The sequence below is a fragment of the Cyclopterus lumpus genome, chromosome 7 (assembly GCF_009769545.1).
Source record: "Cyclopterus lumpus isolate fCycLum1 chromosome 7, fCycLum1.pri, whole genome shotgun sequence".
Taxonomy (NCBI): domain Eukaryota; kingdom Metazoa; phylum Chordata; class Actinopteri; order Perciformes; family Cyclopteridae; genus Cyclopterus; species Cyclopterus lumpus.
Genome location: NC_046972.1, coordinates 21,667,407 through 21,689,494, shown reverse-complemented (window position 1 = coordinate 21,689,494; position 22,088 = coordinate 21,667,407). Strand labels below are relative to the sequence as shown.

The following is a 22,088-nucleotide window of genomic DNA, read 5'->3' as shown; positions in this document are numbered from 1 at the left end:
TCTACTGTAGTACTGTAGGTTCTTGGTTCTACTGTAGTACTGTAGGTTCTTGGTGCTACTGTAGGTTCTTGGTTCTACTGTAGTACTGTAGGTTCTTGGTTCTACTGTAGTACTGTATGTTCTTGGTGCTACTGTAGGTTCTGTGTTCTACTGTAGTACTGAATGATATTGGTGCTACTGTAGGATGTTGGTTCTACTGTAGTACTGTAGGTTCTTGGTGCTACTGTAGGTTCTTGGTTCTACTGTAGTACTGTAGGTTCTTAGTTCTACTGTATGTTATTGGTTCTACTGTAGTACTGTAGGTTCTTAGTTCTACTGTATGTTATTGGTTCTACTGTAGTACTGTAGGTTATTGGTTCTACTGTAGTACTGTAGGTTCTTAGTTCTACTGTATGTTATTGGTTCTACTGTAGTACTGTAGGTTCTTAGTTCTACTGTATGTTATTGGTTCGACTGTAGTACTGTATGTTATTGGTTGTACTGCATGTTATTGGTGCTACTGTATGTTATTGGTTCTACTGTAGGTTCTTAGTTCTACTGTAGGTTCTTGGTTCTACTGTAGGTTCTAGGTGCTACTGTATGTTATTGGTGCTACTGTAGGTTATTGGTTCTACTGTAGGTTCTTGGTTCTACTGTAGGTTCTAGGTGCTACTGTATGTTATTGGTGCTACTGTAGGTTATGGGTTCTACTGGATGTTATTGGTTCTACTGTAGTACTGGAGGATATTGGTGCTACTGCATGTTATTTGTTGTACTGCATGTTATTGGTTGTACTGCAGGTTATTGGTTCTACTGTAGGTTATTGGTTCTACTGCAGGTTCTTGGTGCTACTGTAGGTTCTTGGTGCTACTGTAGGTTCTTGGTTCGCGTGCTGAGAACGCGGTGCTGTCGGGCTGACCCTCGGGTTCACACCCCGCAGGCCCTTTAGTGAAAGCAACCCTCGGGGGTTCCACCGGACCGCCTAACTTCCGCACAAGAGATATTTGTGATATTCGGGCGTCTTGACGATGAAGACCGAGTGATGAAATGCACAGTTTTGAAATGTTCTGACACACAAACACGGATCAGTGTGGGACGGACACGTCAACAATAAACACACAAACAAAGCGGATCACAACGGACCACAGCACAGATATGCACGTCATGCATTGGAAGCAATGTGTGTGTGTGGTTCTGTTAAGAGAGGAACGGTCTCGACCACCACGAGTGTTTCCTGAATAAATAACGTTACGACGTCACACACACACACACACACACACACACACACACACACACACACGTGAGGACACGGACCAAATATTGCAAAGGAAACTTTATTGCCAGTGACAGAGAGGAAATATGCAGAAAGGAATGTTTTCTTTCCACAATATATATTGTACTCTGATCTTGATTTTAAACAGTCCAACACCGGTTTTTAAAAGTACACATATTTAGCGAGTTGCCATAGTTACAGTCCTGCGGGTCTGAAGATATAAGTCCCCCCCCTCGACGCACAACGGCCAAATAAACACGTATAATCATTTTTATCAGATATTCAATCACGACCACTGAACCGATGGTCTAACCATGCAGCCGGAGGGGGGGAGGGGGGGCTCCCTTGTAAATTAATGCCATGGCATAATTCTTATTAAACAGAACAACACACCCATAAAGCCGCAGGCATGGCTTTTCACAAGGATACGCTCACAGATACGATGGCACTTTTAAACATTTTGGAAAAAAGAATTGCACACAGAGCTTGCCGAACATATTATATACCATAACAAATAAATTGTTTTTGGAAGAAAAAAAACGGTACAGATTTTCTTTTTACAGTCGATTTGGTTGCTTTTTAGCTGTTTCACCATTTAGCGTATTTGATGCATGAAAATGGCCTCCAGAAGAAAAGAAGAAAAAAGCCACCGGACAACAACAACCGAGTGATTTTATTTTATTTTTTTAAAACAATTCAACGTGCGGATGACTATAGCTTTTTGAATTAATCCAATGGAAGATCTGGTTTTAAAATAAACGCGTCGTTGAGGTTAAAAAAACTAAAAGATCTGTATTGCACGTTTCCATCGACTCACGGGAAGTGTTGAATCTCTGAATGGGCACCGTGTCCGATCTTAGAACACTTGCATTGTTGTCATGGCAACACCACTAGGAGCCGATATCCAGTGTGAGGGCCACAGCGGGTGGGAAGGTTGTGTGTGTGTGTGTGGGGGGGGCAGATATTACGGTTATCGACCGTAATATCTGCCCCCCCCACACACACTCACGAAAATAAATAATAATAATAAAAAACATTTTTAATTCAGAGTATTGTCTAGGAACGCCGTGGAGTAATAACCGTCCCCTCATATTTACACTAATGTGCAAAGACCGATTGAAAGTAAATCGTTGATTCTTTGGTTCAAAATAAATATATTTAAGTTGTGTGTGCAGACACCTGCACAACATCCTACGTCATAAAATCTTTAATAAATCTAATTTGTACTATTTATTATGTGTCCATCTATTAGTATCCTCGCTCTAAATAATCTTTTTTTTTTTCCTCTATCTTTTTGGTGACATCGCGACAATATCGATGTAAAAATTAACTCTACGAAAGGCCACACGCTGTGTATGTCTGCATTGTGTCTGTGTGTACACACACACACACACACACACACACACTGTTTGGTAATGAATACGTGTATCCCGTGGAGAACTTATACAAATATGCATTTCTTATGACAATGCATTGAATCACGGGGAACTCATGTTACATAAACATCCCACACATTAATAACTGACTTGCACCTTCCTTTGTATCGATCATGCAAAAACCAAAATAAATATCTTATTAGTATAAGTATGAAAAAATAATCACCACTACAGCCATACGCACTGTACACATACTGATATATACACAAACTTCAAACTGCACGTTTGAACAATATATCTAAAAAGGGTACACACCGAAAAATAGAAAACAGAAAAAATAGGCATGGGGGGTGGGTGGGGAGTGCAAATAAAAGATTCATAGCTGGGGTCAAACAGGTAGCACAGAGCAGCACTGGGGGTGTAGGCACAATCTGCTTTTTACATCAACAACGGCCCCAAAGGAAGAAGAGAAAACCACAGCTACCGAAACGTAGGCGACCTATACAAGCACACAAACAGGTCCACGAGTAGACAGTACACTTTGACACTGCATAGAGTTAAAAAAATAAAATAAAAAAAACACAGAACGGGGCGAGCGCCGAGCTCACGCCGAGCTCACGCCGAGCTCACGCCAACGAGAATCCGATTCTAGCTACGTTAGCGTCCTCAAACACTTGTGTTCAGCTAACGTTAACGTCGTCGTTATATATATATATATATATATATATATATATATATATATATATATATATATATATATCTAGAGTTTGAGACCTCCCTCGCTTTCTTCTCCCGGATTGGCTCAGTTGGCCTGGACTGGTTTCGGACCCACGGCGACGCCGTTGCAGTCCAGGATGTACTGCAGGCAACCTTGAGGCGGGTGCCCGGCGCCATTTTTAGTGAGCTCGCCGGCGATCTCTCCCTTCTGGCCGGCTCCCTGAAAACGACAAAAGAGGCGATCGTATTCACCCCAACAACAACAACAACTGGAGATTGTCGCTCGATTATCTCGATAGCGTGTCAACAATGATGCTAAACCGACATGTGTTACACCCATACCTGGGATGGCTGTATGGTGGTGGGTCTCGGGGGAGCATTGGCTTCCTTCTCCGCTGACTGGTTCATTTCTGCCAGCACCATGTCTGCGATGAGCTGCCTGTCCTCGGCCTGGTGCTCCCCAACCAGGGCCATAGAAGAGCCCACCACCTGAGGATGGTTAGAGCAGAGAGAGACACACATGTCACACTTATTTCTTTACACATGTATATGTATTGAATTATTTGACCCCGAAGCAACCAGGTTCATTCGTTGCAGGCTTTCAAAAAAATCCGGATTATCCGAGACCCCTACCTCTGTGATGAAATCTTTGCCATCTTTCCCGTGGATGGCTTTGACTGCGCAAATAGCCAGGCCCCCGAAGATCTCTGAGCAGGTGTCGACCCACAGCTTGTACCTGAACACCAACGCATGACTCAGAACCAGTTGCCACATCATGAGGCAATCGCACTCGAAGACGGGTCGACACACCAGGAGTCGCTAGTATTCCGCACGTGACATATTCAATGCACCTGAGATCATTTGCAACCAACACGTTGAAACATTTGTCTTTGTGTTGGGGCGTAGAGTGGTCCAGGAAATGAGTCCAAAAAGCCGCAAATCGGTTAATTATTTTCAGTTGTTTGGAAGTCGATGGTTATTTTAATGTTTTTTTTGGGGTCAGAGGCCTGAAATAAGTCTGCGGTTGACGCCCAGCTTGAGGTATTCTAATGTTTTGTTCTACAATATGAAATACGTCAGTAGATATTCCTATCGAGGAACTTTGAGTCTTTTACGTGTCTTTGCTAAATTAGACTACAAATCGCCATCACGCTGTCTAGTTCGCCTTCACAGACTCATTGAAATCATAAATGGGTTTTTTTCTGCAATAATACAAAACTCAATGGAAAAATCCAATTGGCCTTTTTTGTCGAGGGAACCAAGGCGATGCTAACTTCTGGGGTCGGCCGACGCAAATGCCCTCTCCATCGGATTCCCTCTTCCACTCACCTTTCAGTCATGGCCACCTGCTCCAGCATAGCCGAGCCGGTATTGGTCTTCCAGTTCCCAGATATAGACGTCCTCCTGCGGCGAGCGAACATATAAAACGCAACGGTTTTAGATTCTCATTTACTCGTGGCGCTGGAGCAGCAGAAGCGTGAGTGTACATACATGTAGGCTTTGTAGTCGGTGCCGATCTTCTGGATTCTGATGTCGTACTTGGAGTCGATGAGCGGTTCCGTGGTGGTGTACGTCTGGGTGAGAGCCACGACACTGGCTATGTCCTGGAACTTGCTGTGATTTTCCACCTTCACCTGTCCACATGAGACAGAAGCGAGCGTTGTGGCGCTTCAATCAGTTGAATATTTAATACGGCTAAAGTTCTCAAAAAGAAAAGCAAGATTTATATCAAAAAACAAATTGATGCTTTCTTTCATATTACTGCGAGAAGAAATACATACCTTTCCAATACCGGAGTGGGCGTGTCCGATCTTCACGACAACGGGGAAGGACGGCATGCTCACCTAAAGGAAGAACGTTCTAATTTATATCCTGCTTCATACTTTCATCTCACGTTTGCAAATTAACAAAAACTAATTGGAAACAATCTTTTGAATGCGACAGAAAAAGCGAATTCTCACCATCTCCTTGTAGTTTGGGTAAAACGTCTGCTCAATCAGGGGGAACTTCTCCGCACCCAGCTTTCTGTGGGTGTTGATGAGTTGGGCGAACTGGACACACACACACACACAAAAGAATGTGAACAAATTACAGTTACGTGACAGATGGAAAGAGAATTAGATCGTCGTTATTGTGAGCGTCCTACCGCCCACGGCTTGTCACACAGGTTGTAGATGGACTCGAGCGAGTTGATGCACGGGACGCCTCCGTACTGCAGACCGATGACCAGGTTGCGGAAATCTTCATTCAGGGTCATACTGAAGGCATGTTGACGGATGAGGACAAAGTCTGGCTTGAATGACCTGGAAAAAAATGAAAATCATAGCAGAGGAAAAAACTAAATTAACGAGTGATGGCGGCAATGTGGGTCAATCAGTCAGCACTGTGGGTGGAAACGTGATTTAACAATGCTAATTCTTGACTGTGTGTGTGTGTGTGTGTGTGTGTGTGTGTGTGTGTGTGTGTGTGTGTGTGTGTGTGTGTGTGTGTGTGTAAGTGCCTCTCACCTGATAACCTTGGTGGCGTTTCTGAGGACTTGCATGTTGACGTTGCAGGTCCCGTTGGCGTGAGCCACAACGTTGATTTCATTGAATTCAGCCTGAGGAGTCAATGATTCCACATGTGTGTGAGGACAGAGTGCTTACGGAGTATTTTTTTTAAATGGATAACACTTTGGCAAAAAAACGTACCTGCTCCACTTTGATGTCGTAATCTCCGTATATTTTCTTTCCCCGGAACAATTTCGCCCTGATTTAAAAAAACAGAAGCAATTTATTACATTCAAAAAACAGAATGAGGATATTCCCGGAAAATAGAGATTTTCCAATTGATCACCAATCCAAGTATCAATGTAGCGTTGACAGCAACCTGGAATATGAATTAACACACATTCCCACATGCGCCCTCCTTCAAACTGCTGATACTCAGCCTCTCCACCACTTGCTCCCTTCAATCTGCCAACGAGGGAACAGCGATAAAATATTACAACACTTTTTCATCTTTAAAAGGCCTACACACACACACACACACACACACACACATACACACATGCAATGACTGCCTGGTCCACAGGCTGTGACACACAGTGAGGTGACATTCCTATTTAGCAAATGGCTTCACTTGTCATGACTTGTGATTCAGCACTTTTTCTTCTTTTCTTTTATTTAAAAAGAGCGTCTCTCGTCTTTCTGGCTTGGGTCCTTATATTCTTTTTTTCCCCTCCCTTTTAATTACCGGACATAAGTGGACATTTTTTGTTGTTGCACTTAAGCCGCCGCAGAAGCCACGCACAATAATTATCTGTGTAAAACGGTGCGTTTGATTTCCTCCACTAATGTGGCCGGGGCTGGGCCTGGGCAACATAAGCAGTATGAACCACTTGGGAGATCTAAGTCAATATACTAATCGGGGCTCAAAAACAGAACTCTCCCTTTTCGTTTTTCAGGTGCCATCTGCTGCCGTGCAACTGTGTGTGTGTGTGTGTGTGTGTGTGTGTGTGTGTCAATTGGTGTGATGAAGGACATTGTGAAACCCATTTTACCCAAACAGGATTTGCAGAACGTCCACGTTTCTGTGTGTCTACATTGAGACGACCTGCTGGGTGGCGGGTGGGGGGAGCGCTCGCTTCGTCTTCCTCTTAGCTCTCATCAGTCACGTGTCCTGCTAACCTGGCGCCCAGATAAAGCTGAATAATTCATTCCCAATCTAATTGGCTTAACTATCTATTTGTCTGTGGAAGGAAAACAGAATATACATCTGAGAAAAATGAAAAAAGCAGAGTGTGCTCCGAGCTCAGTGCTGGAGACTGTGTAAACACCACCGTAGAGAAACAAACACATGAGACGGGGGGGCATTAAAAAACTTTATTTTTCCGTTTAAATGTTAATCTAAAGTCAGCGCGGGGACTGGTTGTGCAGAGGGAGCGGTGCGTTTGGTCTGATCGGTGTGATACATCACTCTGCAGAGCTCAGCGTGGAGGCCCCCACGTTCAGAGAGCACGCCATTACTTCTAATTCATTAATATGCATGGATCCAGCTCCTCCGGGTTAAAATCTAGCTTTCATCCCCCCAAAAAAAAAAAAAACAACGGATTTGAGCAATATTTCTCCCTTTGCCATGATATCGTACTGGCCTTAAAACTGGAGAGAGCCTCTGTGGGCACCGAGCCCATAACTGCTCATCCACATGTCGACTCGTTCACGTGTAAGAATCAATGCGGGTCCGCTTGACTTTAATTAAATGAGAGGAGAAACGTCAAAAGTCAATATCGACACGAGAAAAAAAAACATGAAGCGACTTCATTCAAATTTATCAAATTTATCAACTTATTATTCAGATGACTCACCGCGGGAGCTCGGCCAGCGGGGAATTTTTAATGTCTGCTTGATATTCACTCTCACATGAGAGTCATCTTTGGATAAGGTTAAGCTCACAGTACAATCCCTCCCCCCCCCCCCCCCACTGAATAAAAGAAATCCAAGCCCCTTGTTTAAAATGTCGGCCATTAGTCTGATCGGTAAGACAGGGGGAACTTATGTACTGTAACTCACACAGTTATTCATTTGGCTCAACACGACCTGTTACACAACAACGTCCTAATTATAGTTCAAATACTGATATTAACGTTCTCTGTTTTCTTGATCTGGCTGATGCTAAAATTGCATTTAGCATTTAGACTCTTCTGTGAACATTGGACATGTTTGTGAGTAATAGTGAAATCATCTCAGACGCTAAGATGATCCTCGTGTGTTACTGGTAGCTGGCGTCCATTTGCAAAGACAGAATTTCTCTCTCAATAAATAAATATATATATATATATATATATATATATATATATATATATATATATGTATCATCTGGGATTTGACTCATTTAGAACGGAAAAATAGATGCTGATGGTCGAGCCATCTGCCAGATGCAATTAGTCTGAAGGGCTTTTTCCTGATTTCATTCAGCGTGTCTCGGGGGCCACCGGTGCTCCTCACTCTGGCATCCATTTGCGGCAACATGAAACAAAAATAGAGATACAGCACATAAACGAGCCGTCGCACTCCAGGTGTGCAAACGTTACAGAGGATTCTAGCTGCTCGGCAAAAAAAAAACCTGCGTGGAAATTAAAGACGCATTTCATCTTCTCATAGCTTGCCAGCAGCTACATTGGATATATGTTTCTGCCTCCGTGAGACCTGAATACAAAAGCATGTAGCACGTGGTATTTGGTTTTTCTATTATAGTTAACAGCCCCCGATACCTTTTTACAACAGTGGTGACACACAGGACTCCGCGGTGACTTACGACCACTGGGTCAAAGGTCGCACGGAGGCCACCAAAACAAACCAAAACCTTGTGTTCGACGCGGCGATGTTGAGCCGGCCATGAAAAATAGATGCGGCGCTCAGACAGAGGAAGCCCCTTTGAACGAGGCCTTTTGTCACCATCCTCCCGAGTGGATGTGTATTATATATACGAAGGAAGCGAGAAATCCGTGAAACACAATGAACGGGGCGTCGCGTTGGATAAGGCATTCGCAAACAAATGTCAGCGCACTTGACATTTTTTGATCAAATACAGAGGCGCTACTTCACATCCCGACGTTGTCAAGCGCAGACAGAGAGGAGGACAATGGAGCATGAAAGAACCATATCGCTCGCCGCTCGACCCCACTCGATATGTTCTCAATTGTGACGATGACCTTTGGGGAATGACATGGTTTTTAGTTTAAATGCCAGAACCGCGCTGCAATCCGTGTTCCTCAACAAGCGGCTTCCTGGAGCAAAAAGGCTGGCATCGAGGGGGTCTGATCTTATTAATATCGATCAACGGTTTGCTGTTATATACACGGCCGGTCCTGCTCACATAAACAGGATAAGTGGGCAGTGCAACGCCCTGAAGACATCGTTCGGTTAGTTGGGTGTGTTGTGTTTTAGGGGCAATTTTAGGAGCTGTATATGTATCTTAAGCCCGGCCCCGTGGCCTCCAGATGCAGACGACATATTAACCTTCATGTGAGACCTTGCATGCGGATGGATTCCAAGACGGCACATTACTTAATTTCACTTCACGTCCAACTGATGATGTCATCCGATGCTTAAAGTAAGAGGACGTAGATTCAAATTCAGATTTTATTTTCCATGCCGCGTGAAAGCCCAGAGAGTCCACAAAGCCAGCACACGGTCCAGTGTGAAGGAAGTCTCTATGCGCTGCACATTAGGGAGGCGTTATAGATCATAAATAAATAAATACAGGAAATTCTGCCCTGACCCTCCTGCCCTGGGCCCGCATTGTAGTTATTATTATACATTTTTTTATTTCCCTTCCTATCCTCCATGTTAAATACTGTGCTCTCTCCCCTCACAGGAAACCCATTCATCCACCCCAAAGAGATAAAACACACACAAAACACATGCGTACAACAATAAGTAGTCAAACATTGTGTCTTTTTTCTTTTGTTGTTGTTCTTGTTGCTGCTGCTGCAGTTGTTGTTGCTTGTTCTTTGGTTTCGGTTAGTTTGAGTCTAGTTATCCCGCTGGTGTGATACGTTTCATTTGTTTGTTTTCATGCCGGTCATGCAGGAGGGAGGCAATGCAAGTCACATAGACGGATTGGGCAAATATGCGAGATATCCAGCTGCACAACTCCAGAGACACACACACACGCACACACACACACACACTCATGCACTGCTGTGAAAAAATATGTCAGCTGTGCAAACAAAGTGTTGATTGTTGTGTGCGGATAGAATTACCACATTATTTACATTAGAGAACTTATGATATCGCCCTCAAAACAAATAGTTAGCTCTAAATCTTGTGTGCGCGCTCGTTCGGAGCACTTTAATTCTGCACCCCAGTCAGACTTGTTTAAAGCTACCTCTGAGTAAGATCCACCCAGGACTTAAACGCCTTAACGTAAGCCCGTACTCTTAACAGTAACGACACAATGGTCCCATCTCAGACATATAACCATGCGGATGGTGCTATTTCCTTTTTCTTTTTTTTAGTTACCCATCCCCTGCAAGCACCACTAATCAGCTAATGGAACCAATATGCACCATGTGCCAGTCACAATCATGTACAGGGCATGTCATGTGACCTATCAGCGAGCAGGGGGAAACCCCACTGATGAAGGGAAAGCACTGCAGCATTTAAAACACTTCCAAATAAACGATGCACATTCCCCACAACCTGTGGAACATCTATTTTTTTTTTTTAAATGGCAAAACACCACAATACATAAAAAATGCTAACAATCTTGGACCATATAGTATTTTTTTTTTTACAGGCAGCTGTCATAAAACCCTACTTTCTATATTTCTCCAATATCTACAACAAAACAATGCCACAGAAAAGCCCAGACGGAATAGAAGACATTAGAAACCATCTGCCTCGCTGTGATGTCATTACCGCTGAGAATCAATGGACCGCACCGCCAAACCCCAGCACAAGTGCCCCGTTCTCGTCTGCAGGGCGCATGATGCATGTTGCTTCCGCGGTGGTTCTTTAACCCTTTACCTCACCGCCACATCGAAGGAGTCACGTGGAGAGAAATCAACGAAGCGAAGGACGAGCAAACAAAAAAACAACACCACAGCCCCAGAGACGATCCGAAGAGCAACGTATCGTCTTACCACTCCTGCTGGGGTTCGTCAATTACCAGGAGAATCTTGAACTTCTTGGACGTCGTGACTTGGCTCTGCTCCACGAGCCCTGCCGACGCGGCTGTCTGCTTCACAACGTTGGTGATGGAGCTGAAGAAGCCCGCTCCGCTGGACTGAGACGACGGGGGTTTCCTCTCCGGAGCAGGGGAAGTGGCCGGGGGAGTGGGACCCGCGGTGGGAGACTTGGCGGGGGAGACGGAGGCAGGTGGTGCAGGCTGAGCGCCGTCGGGCCTCTGGAGGTCGGTCATGTAGCCATTGGGCAGATTGGAGATGAACGTGCTGTCCGAGAGACGCCGACGCAGATAATTCATGGCTGCGGTGGAGTCAACGAGACACCGAGTGGTGTGGAAAAATGATTCTGCAGAGAAGGAGTCCCCCTGTTTCCCAGTGTGCGGCTGATAATGGCCGAGCTCTCAATGCAAACTCCCAGCGAATGTATTCCCACCCAGTTCAGCGGAGCATCCTCAGAGCTCCCCCTCACTATGGCGATGACGCGTCGCTCTGACTCGACCAATCGCCTTCTCCCTGTGTCTTTCCTCGAGCGTTGCAAACGATGCCCAGGCTGTGTCTCTCCTCCCTCATCTCGTCCTCTCTCCTCTCTCCACTCTCACTGGTGTGTGCCTGCCTGCCTTCTCTACCCCTCCCCCATTCCCCTACCGCCTCACATGCTTGTTTGAACCGCTGCTGCATGTAAAATAGAGGAGTTTCCAATGTAAGTGCGAGAGGGTATAGAGCACGGCGTCCTCGTCGCCATCCTCCCTCCGTTCCTCGCGTGTTCTCTGCCCTCTTGTCCACGCACAGTGTTTTTTTTCTCTGCTTGTGTGAAACGCAGCCTTGAAATCTAAAATGGCTGTTTGGACTAGTGGGCCATGTTGAATGAGAGGACGTGAGCAGCAGTTCCCCCGAGGCACAAATGCATGCAGTAAAAAAAAACTCTCTTAATTGATTTATCGATCCGTATTTAGCTACTTGAGTTATTTATTATAATCCCCCCCCCCTCCCCAAAAATAAATAAATCATGCTTTACCGCAGCAGCACTTGTCCAATGTGGGTGCAACGTTTATCATTATCTGCTGTTACGTTTCCATTTAAACATGAACTCTAAATAATAGCACGAAAACACTGCTGACAATATATTTGTTTGGGGGTACTAAATGATCTGCTACTTCACGAAATAATTGATGAAAAGTAGATATCTTTGAAAACGTGTTTAAGAACAACTTCATTACTAATTTTGCACCCCCAAAAAATGACAGAGTAAACAGACTGGTCACTGGTACTTATGATGCATGAATAGGCTGCTGTTTTATCAATTTAATTGGTACACACACACAAAGAAAACAGATCAATACTGATCGATTCAACCCTGCTTACCACAAATTTGGTCAAGGGGCGAAGGAGTTCATGCAAATCTGAAGCACACAAACGGGAAACACTGAGTTATCCGGCCACTGCTGCTGGATAATAGGTGATTAGATACAAATGTGGTAAATATAGCATCAGGCTACTTGCATAAAGAAAAGACTCAACCCTACAGTTGAACTTGTGGACACTTTATAAATAAAAATTAACAATATTTGGTCTAAAGCTAGGATATTGAAAATATAATGCACTGTACACAAAATGTAATCCAGGTATTTGTTTGATCTCTTTAAATGTAAATTAATGTTTTGTCCAAATTACTTTTTGCCATTACTCTGCTGCTATTATTTCTAAACCTGTACATTTTATGTATATTTTATATATGTTTCCAGTAAAATATATCTGTATGTATATTCGTGTGACATCACACATTTGGGGATGGAATTATTTACTTATTGTACGTAATGAATAAAACACACACAGTACAAAGAAAAAGCAGATTTTTCTAGCAAATGGAACAGAAGATAGAATTGGTAATATAATATTAAAACATCCACACACACACAAAAATTAATAATACCATTTTTCAAAGCTCAGCTTCTCATGAATAGTGGAGTTTTTTAAAAATCCATGACAGTGACGAATTACAGCTAATTATAGCTTGTATGTTTCCACTATAATATTGCCATTCGGTTTCTTCCTATTGTAATTGTACTGTCACTCTGCCCGGTTACTCTTCTGTTTTGAGGAACATTGGGGATTTTTTTTCTGGATAAAAATAAATGTCTCAAATAGTACTGGCATAGTGGCTGGAGAAAAGCTGCAGCATCATGTCCAGAATATTTTGCATGGATACTAGGGTGACATCAGCTGGTAGTAGTGGTGTAGTGAACATCCAAACGAACCTCCCCTTGGGTGGAATTATAAGTCTATACAACCGTACATCCCCCTAATTTAATCATTTTAGTTGAGTTCATTTTCCACCATTTTTTTAAAAAAACACTCAAACAAGGATAAATAATATCACAGTGCAGGAAGAGGGCTTATGTGTGCCTCCCACCTGTAGACAAATAACATTTCATATTATAGAGAACACAAAATGAAGATAAATAAGATATGACTACATGCATTTGTGTTATTCACTTACAGCTACACAGATACAACATGTTTTAATTTCTAATTCCAGGCATGTCAGTTAAAAGTTATTTAAAATATGCTTTGTATAGAGTTGGGGGCAGTTAAATATTGAACTGTTTGATAAACTCTTGATCAATTGTAAACGGACCGCCACCCGTTCGCCTTTCGTCCCTGCTCGGGCCGCCCTCCACTCTTTTGTTTGAAGCACTAGCGCTGCGTGAAGGCGCAGTGAACGCGAGCTGCGCTAACCATGGTGATGTTGTGGCCGTAAAGCTAAGTCTTGTTGATGAAGTGAGTGAACATTCATTATTTTTTTTGAAGGGTTACGCTTCTTCTGAATTGTTTTGTTGGTGTCCCAGACTGGCTTCGCCGGGCGTATAACGTTTGTCTCAACGTTTATTAAGCGTCGTCAACGTCGGTTGAATTTTGGGACCTTTCAAGCGAACAAGTAACTAGCTACGAAGTTGGGGAGTAAGTTAGCTTAACTTAGCTAGCGTAAGTAGCTAAAGTTAACCGGCTAGTTTGTTAGCTAAGCCGCTGTAACGATAACAAACTATAGTAAAAGGCCATCAAAGTCAGCAATTGTAACTTTATTATATAACTAATATAAACTAGCATAACGCGAGCAGTATAAAACGGAAGTTTAACACTGGGAAGGTTAGCTTCCACCGTAGTTACGTGTGTAGCTGCTAGCTAGCCTCGTAAACGTCCGCCAGCTAACGATAACCGCTAACGTAAACCGTCCGTCAGCTAACGTTAACCGCTAACGTAAACGCCAACAAGCTATGGTTAACCGCTAACGTCAACGTCAGTCGGCTAACGTAAACTGCTAACGTCAAGGGGACGGTTTTACATCAAACTTGCTTCAAATAAAAGCCACGTTTACGATCTTTTTCTTCTCCTCTCCAGGATATAAACGTGTTTTTGTCGCTGGTGTCTTTTTTTTTTTTTGCTAACACCGATGTTAGCAACGAGCCTGTCCGTGTAAATGCTCTTCACTAGAATGGACCTGTTGAACTCTCAGTTCCTGGACAAGATGAACAATAACATCGGGAGACTGCACTACGAAGGTTAGTTCATCGTTGTTCCTGTGTGTTTTATTTTAGTTTACTTAACTTATTTGTGGAACTTAACAAGCTGCGGGTTTCCCCAATTGACGTAAGCAGCGTCACTTCCTCCGTGTTTTTTTTTTTTGTGACTTAACTTCTTCCAACTCTCCGGCTGAAGACGAGCGAACCTTCTCGAGTCCGCAATGTGTCATTTAACTGGTTATAAAGTGACTCCTGGTCTGTACGTCTTTGTGTTAAGAAGACTATAACTTAGATTTTTAATACTAGAAATACTGTAATCAATTATATTGTATGTTTTTACCTCAAAACCTCTTATTTATAGTTATAAAATGTCCACATTCAAATATTTTATTGCAAACTCAGTTTTGCCAGAGCTATATGGACAATAACATGATAGTATATATAGTATATATAATAACAAGTATTTTCACAATTTTAAGGAGTTGATTTTACAACAATAGTAAATGACTCTCCTACGTTGCTAAATTGATTTGACTTTCCAATCGAGGCTGTCTTCAGAAATCGATTTTGTATACCTGAAAACTAGACAAAGCGCTCACCTTTCCATATTTGGGGTGTCGGTAGGGTGATCTGGATAACAGTTTAGTTGCCTTTTCCAGGAACTGGACATCTGGTTAACTAATGATTGCGTGAATGTATGCCCTGGCCAGGTTGCATTTTAATGAAACATTTTTAGGGGAACTTTTTAGTTTTGTACTTTTAGATAATTAGTTCTGCTGATTTTCTTTCCCACAGATGAGTCCAGGACACCCTCCCAGCCCAAGATAACTGGTCCTCCTCCACACTGCCCAAGCAAACGGAAGTATGGCGAAGAACAAATGGACGACCGAATCAACTGTGACGACGACCACATTACCAAAATGAGCAGATTGTTTGCCACTCAGCTGTAAGTGCCTAAAAGAAGAGTGATGAGATTATGAAACAAAAATCGGAGCATAACCTTATATTCTTAACTCTGGTGGAATGCAAAGACCACCTCCAGGCTCTAAGGTGTCATGATTTTAAGAGACAACTTTAGATTACTGGCACAATAAAGTCTGCAAGATGGAAATCATGCGTATAATAAAGTAATTCTGAGAGATGCCGCCAATGACGAATGGGTTGCGCACAAAAAAAGACAAACATCTGTTCATGGACATGAAATGTGACATCTGGTGTATGAATTGTCTCTGAAAAGGTGAAACCGTTGGTGGTATAAAATGTAATTTTGTTCTCTTTGTCTAGGGCCCGTCCCTCTGCTGGAGACAATCGTAATGAGCACTGGAGCCTCGGCCACACTCCCGTGGAGCACATTACTTCCTCCCCCAACGGTCTCCATGGGAACCACCTGTACGCTTCCATTTCCAGCTATGCTGTAGACCAGCCTCTGGCTCTGACCAAAAGCAGCCACGACATTGTCGTCGGGCCCAGAGAGAGGTCCGTCATTGGCGGGACTGCGGAGCGGCAGCAGGTACGTCAACACTTACGGAAGGTACACAAACTTCACAGTTCACAGTGACGAGAATGAAAGCTTTTAAATGAGGTATCGATTTATAAAAGTGTGTTTTTTTTTATGTTTGGATAAATTATAGCACTATTCATGCTCGCTGTGTCCGCGAGAACCCCATATTTTCCGCCTGCTGCGGGCGTGATTTGCCCACCTCGTGAATGCTTCTCATCTTTCTGCATTTCCTATTCTTGGTCCTGCTTTTGTTAAGCGTTCGCACACATTTTTTCTATTCTTTTTTAAACATACATGTCTGCATCTAGCAGTGCCGATTTTATTTTGTACGTCCTCAAGGAGTTCAATAAGGGCTGCACCAACACTTGAGTCTGTTCGCTGATTGTATGTATTATTTTTTTTTGGTTCCCACCTCTAGAATCGTCCCTCCGTTATTACCTGTGCCCCAGCGAGCAACCGCAATTGTAACCTCTCGCACTGCCACATGAATGGCTGTTCCCCCAGCCCGCCTGCTGATCAGATGAAGACCAATGGTAATTACAATATGCACCCTGTAATCTTAACGCCTAGAAAGTAGTATGACATCGCTTGGTGTTAACCAGGGTTTTTTGTCTCCCCCCCCATGCATATTGTTGTCTCAGCTAACACAGAATGCGATCCTGTGATTGAGGAGCACTTCCGTCGCAGCCTCGGCAAAAACTACAAAGAAGCGGAGGCCGTGTCCAACTCGGTGTCCATCACGGGCTCGGTGGACGACCACTTTGCCAAGGCGCTGGGAGACGCCTGGCTCCAAATCAAGGCTAAGGACGGGGGTCGTCAAACCCCCGAGGCAGATCCATGAAGCAGAGGGGAGTAAACATTACAATCATTTCCCTTTTTAGAGTTTGCGGACGAGAGTGGAGATTTGCCCGCGGTCATTTCTTGCCAAGCATTTACTTCCCCGAGCCAAGAACAATGTATTATATGGTGCTCACGCGGTGTTCCCCGCGAGGACCTCAAGGTCGTATACATACAGGTACATACATGGACATTTGACTTCTGCACATTACCCATCCTAAGCATTTTTAGGAGCAATGCTTGAAATTGGACGAAGAGAAAAATAAAGTTTGCTGTAGCCGGGTTTTTTGACGACGTTAGTTGTGGAAACTGTACAATCAGAGATTTGATCTTGCGATGATGATGATAATGAGATTCACAAAGTGTTCAGGAGCCTTCCACCTGCCTTGATAGCCAAAGAAATCCCCTGCCTTTTCACCAGCAGCATGTAAGCCAGAGATTTCTGGTCTGTATTGTCTTTTCATTCTTTAAAAACACACTTTTTTTTCTTCTTCTTTTTTTAACATCTATATTACTTGAAAAAGACAACAGGGTCTCATTTGCGGTCGCAGGTTACCTGTTTCAGTGGGAACAAAATGTGTTTTGGAAATTGTGACAATGCAATTAAGGCTCCCCCCTCCTAAAGACACTAGAATAACGTGTTTTCTTTCTGATCCTGAACTGGACTTATCCACTGTTAACTGAATAATTTTAGTTTCCTGTCTATATGCTCACTGTGGCTGATTACTTAGTAAACTAATATCAATCATAGTAGATGTGTCTAACTAGAACGCATGTTTCAAATAGCTGGTTTCTATTACAAACCGTATTCTATACTATATATTTACTCAGAATTTTATTTTTTATCTGTAACATTTTTAGAAAATACTCACTGCTGGTACAGTTGTACTCGATATATTTTTTTGTATCTGGTTTTCATTACTAATATTGTAGGTGTGTATACTTTTTTTTTAAAGCACCCGTCTACAAATCACAGCCTCTGGAAAGGTTGTCTGAATGCAGTTTTTAAAAGGCTGCGTCGCTTCTTATCCTGTGGACCCGGATGTTACAGCTTTCCACACGACTGAATACGGACACATCGGACCTTCGGTAGCGGTCTTATCAGCGGCTTTTTTTTTTTAATTTATTCGGAACGCGTCGATAAGTTTTCATGTTGACTTTTTGGCAACAACAAAAAAAACGTGGTCTGACACCTAGAAATCTCAACGCGGATTTGTGTCCTTTTTCTTTTTTTGTAACGAGAACAACGGAGGATTTTCTCCGTTGCTTCGATGACGGAGCGTTTTTTTAAATTTTTTTTTTTTTTAAACTAACATTTTAAATGCATCTTAAAAACATGGGTGTCCTTATGTCACGAGCAGGCGACAACATTCCACCACGATTGTCTGACACTTTGTCGGTCACTTTCAGTTTAGTTTAGCAAGCACGACAAGTATGTTTGTCCTTTTTCTTTTCTTAAATCCAGGTGATGTCATGGTGTGAGCTGCCACATTGTTCCTTTTTCGTTTAGGAGAAACGTGTTCGCGGATTACAAAGTTCGAGTCTTGTTCACATTAATTTCTCACCCTTTTCTGTCGTCTTTTTTTTTTTTTTTTATGGTAGCGTGACCTTATTTGTCAACACTGATTTAAGATGTGGTATTATAAATTCAGATTTTCTTTTTGTATGTCAATTAACTGTCCACGAGAACCTACTTTTTTTTTTTTGTATTAATATTCTCCAGTTTTAAAAATTGTTACATACGCCACCCTGTCTTTTTTTTTTTAAATATATATTTTACTCGTATAAGACTATCATTGCGCCGCGCGGAATGATCATAGATATTTTGTTTCTATTCAGAATAGTTTACTCGTATGTAGCATGGATGCTCATTATCTTGGAAAACCATGCTTTTTTTTTTCTTTTCTTTTAAAGAAATCTTTCTTAAAGGTTGGTTATTTTTTTTTCCCACAATTCTCCGATGATGAATAAGTGCAGGAACACGACGGTCTTTTGATCAAAATACTTCTGTGCTAACGGTTTAAAGAGTTTGTTTAGCTTATTGTTTAGTGTGTACCATAGTGGAAGTTTTAGGGATTATCATGGAATCTGCTTGTTTGACACAAGTAGATTTGTCAGTAATATGTTTGGGGTATTAGTCCATTTGTTATTTAATTGCTATATTTAGACTACCTGTATCTCAAAAGACGGTCACGGTCCTGCTTCAGGTGTCATCCACGTAGAGAAGAAAATTAAAAAGTAACACTTGTTCACTTTTTGTCCTTATTTCTCTGGAAGAAAATGCCACTGTTTTGTACTTAATTTCTTCCAAATAAACAAACAAAAGCCTACCATCGTGTGTTTTTTAGAATTCTTTGGTAATCAACGGACATGATGGGATGAGATGGAGATTCATCCGGCATACAATGACCCACAATGAGAGGCTTGGTTTGTTGTTTTCATTTGCTTATCTTCTCAAAATGCTGTTATTGGTAAATTAGATTAGACGTCTTTTGTTTGACATTGTCAATAATGAAGTGGTTCCACTAATTGGAGTTGTCCAATCAAGAGTCATCTCTACTTCCATTGGACAAGCGGCACAATTAACTGATTTATCGACATATTAATTATTTGCCTCCTTTTGGACGTCGAGTGGAATTAAACTATCTGTGATTACAGTGTGTGTCTGCGTGTGTGTGTGTGTGAGAAAGTAGGAACTGTTGCTCTTTAGATACTCTTTTAAATGTTATGCCATTTGCAATATTACTGTAACTACTCAAAAAACGGCTGCATTTTAATATCTTCCTCTCTCTGCTTAATGTCTGTGTGTGTGTGTGTGCATGTGAAACATATCCAGTCCGTGTGTTGTTGACAAGCAGCTGACGTCTGTTTACACAGTCGAAAGCCTCTTTGGACCCGGTTGGCCTTTTTTTAAAAACATTTTTTAATGTTTTGGTTGATTCGGCGTCATGGTGACAAAAAGACGGGATAATTGCTGCCGGGGAGAAAAAAAAAATCCATTACTTCTGAGGGGAGGAAAAAAAAGAAGGGTGGATTGTCAGCGTTGACCTAGAACGCATTCACCCTCCGCATTAATATGTGATAATGGAAATGTGATAATGTGACTGATAATTCTTGTGAGACTGTAATTGGATTCAGAGATTAGCTCGTCTCTTCCCTCCCTAACCAGCAGGTGGCGGTGTTAAACCACTCTACACACTCCCCCCCCCCCCCCCCCCCCCTAAATTCTCCCAAGTCCCTGGAGATCAAACAAAAGACATGAGCGTCATCACTCTGGGAAGATTGATATGGATGCAGCAGTTATTTTTTTCTTCCAATATGTCGGTTATTGATGTGAAAATGTAGTTTTTGCACGTGAAGCTAGCAAAGACATTAGATGTTTCCCAACATGATCCAAGAGTCTTTTATTTTTAATGTCTTTGTAGATTTTATTTATGTATTGGTGACATTGTGTGTGTGTGTGTGTGTGATTAGCATACGTCCATGATTAAATTCTAGGCTATTAAAATAGAATCCCTTAAAGGCTGAATGGAAATGAGTATACCTCCACTTTTGGCTCGTTTTGAATTTGTCGAGCACCATTCATAACGCAAAATCTTTAAACTAGAACAGAGAGATCTTTCTTTTCTTTTTTCTCCTCCTTTTCTTTTTGGTCGTTGCCGCTCCCCCCCCCCCCCCCCCCTCCTCCTCCCCCCTCCAGGCTCAAATCTGCTCAAAAGCCCCCTCCAATAAGACCACTGCCTCCACGAGATTAGACCCAGCCATTCACCAACCACAATGCCCCCTGCTTCTGCTGCACCGCGCCTTCCAAGGAAGCCTGCTCTTGTGGGATTACGGAGAGGAGATCCACAACAACCCAAAAAAGAAGAAACAATCGCAGATCCACGCACACACACACACACACACACACACACACACGGATATCAGGCCGACGTGAAACCAGTGTCTGAATCGATATGACGCATCGGGGTCACGCCAATAATTCGACTTGGCCCGTTCTCCGTGTGCGAAGGCCACAAGGAGCACGACATCGGGGCTGGAGTCGCTGCCTCTCGTCGTCGTCGTCGTGGTGACGGGATGCACTCTGCTTGCGTTCAGACACGGTCAAGACGCACACGTGTTGAACACCGCCCTCCCCCGTCCTGCTCTCCGGTTTTTAGTTTTTTTTTATGAGCGCTCCGAACACAGTATGGAGTTATAACTCATCCCATTGCATACATGTGCGATTAGCTTATTATTTGTTTCTGCTACGGCCCCCCCCCCCCCCCCCCCCCCCCCAAACACATATCTGCAGCATCCCCGAGTGCACAATGTCTGGGGAATTTGCATGATTGCCTGTAGATTATTTGAACATTATCTATTCCCCTCCTCCTCCTTCCTCCTCTTTTTCCTTATATCTGCCGCTCTCTGCTGCGAGGATGCACACACACACACACACACACACACACACACACACACACACACACACACGTCCTTGGGCAAAAGAATCTAAAATAGATCATACAAGCAAGTGGAGTAGATGCACAGGCACAGGAAGCAGCTCACGGGCAGACTTGAGTCATGCTGGCAAGATCATGCACCCTGAGCTGACAGCCCAACACGCCCGATTACCAAGCACGTCATCTCTGAGGAAAACGCAGCCGTAGCCTCACTATAGGTCGTATAGAACGTGTGTGTGTGTGTGTGGGGACATTGGGATCCAATGCAGATTTACCCATAAGTATGGTATGGATCGAGTGCATGGGGCTTCGGTACGCACTTCCAAGACTGACCCGACCGGCGTCTCTCTCGGCTCCGGCGACTGTGGCTCATCCATTGTGTCATGTGGACTGCTGGCAATGGCATAACCTTTTGTGGAGGGACGGGAAGACAACACGGGTCACTCTGGATAACGGTCTCGCGGTTGAACAGAAACAGACCCTGTCAGGCCGTCTCAGCGTCAGCCTCCGTTTTTTCTCGGGCCGACACACTCTACGCCGATCGCTCCTCGCCTTCCCCTCACTTCTTCCCCCTCCCGTTCAGTTGAGACGGCGGCGCCTTCGTGATGATGATGATGAGGCCGGCTTGCGTGGCGTGCCTCGTCGTTGCATTCATTTGTCAGGGGGCCCATTAATGAGGCCTCCTCTACGCTGCGCGCCCACCTCGACTCCCATCTCTGACCTGCTTTGCCGCGTGTTGGGGGCCCGTATGGCGCTTCGACGCAGCCAGCGATTTCCCC

The 22,088-nt window shown here is 43.4% G+C and overlaps 2 protein-coding genes across 5 annotated transcripts; one reads left to right on the top strand and one right to left on the bottom strand.

The window, feature by feature from the left end:
- Window positions 1-3,430: 3,430 nt before the first annotated feature.
- On the bottom strand, window positions 3,431-11,501 carry syn2a (synapsin IIa). Of its 2 annotated transcripts, none has more exons than XM_034537942.1 (11): window positions 10,973-11,501; window positions 6,036-6,093; window positions 5,853-5,944; window positions 5,492-5,648; window positions 5,307-5,396; window positions 5,127-5,189; window positions 4,837-4,979; window positions 4,675-4,749; window positions 3,979-4,081; window positions 3,688-3,834; window positions 3,431-3,565 (listed from the first exon to the last, which is right to left on the bottom strand). In XM_034537942.1, exons 1-11 carry the CDS (start codon window positions 11,311-11,313, stop codon window positions 3,431-3,433), a joined length of 1,404 nt encoding a protein of 467 aa, XP_034393833.1. In that variant the 5' UTR covers window positions 11,314-11,501. The 2 variants fall into 2 exon arrangements, with proteins under 2 accessions (XP_034393833.1, XP_034393834.1); XM_034537943.1 differs by having other exon boundaries at window positions 3,431-3,553.
- A 2,174-nt stretch (window positions 11,502-13,675) lies between these two features.
- Window positions 13,676-19,200, top strand: vgll4a (vestigial-like family member 4a). Of its 3 annotated transcripts, none has more exons than XM_034537999.1 (6): window positions 13,676-13,792; window positions 14,411-14,571; window positions 15,328-15,478; window positions 15,817-16,042; window positions 16,452-16,566; window positions 16,675-19,200. In XM_034537999.1, exons 2-6 carry the CDS (start codon window positions 14,490-14,492, stop codon window positions 16,872-16,874), a joined length of 774 nt encoding a protein of 257 aa, XP_034393890.1. In that variant the 5' UTR covers window positions 13,676-13,792; window positions 14,411-14,489; the 3' UTR covers window positions 16,875-19,200. The 3 variants fall into 3 exon arrangements, with proteins under 3 accessions (XP_034393890.1, XP_034393891.1, XP_034393892.1); XM_034538000.1 differs by having other exon boundaries at window positions 13,705-13,792; window positions 14,504-14,571; XM_034538001.1 differs by lacking the exons at window positions 13,676-13,792; window positions 14,411-14,571 and adding an exon at window positions 14,690-14,787.
- Window positions 19,201-22,088: the final 2,888 nt, after the last annotated feature.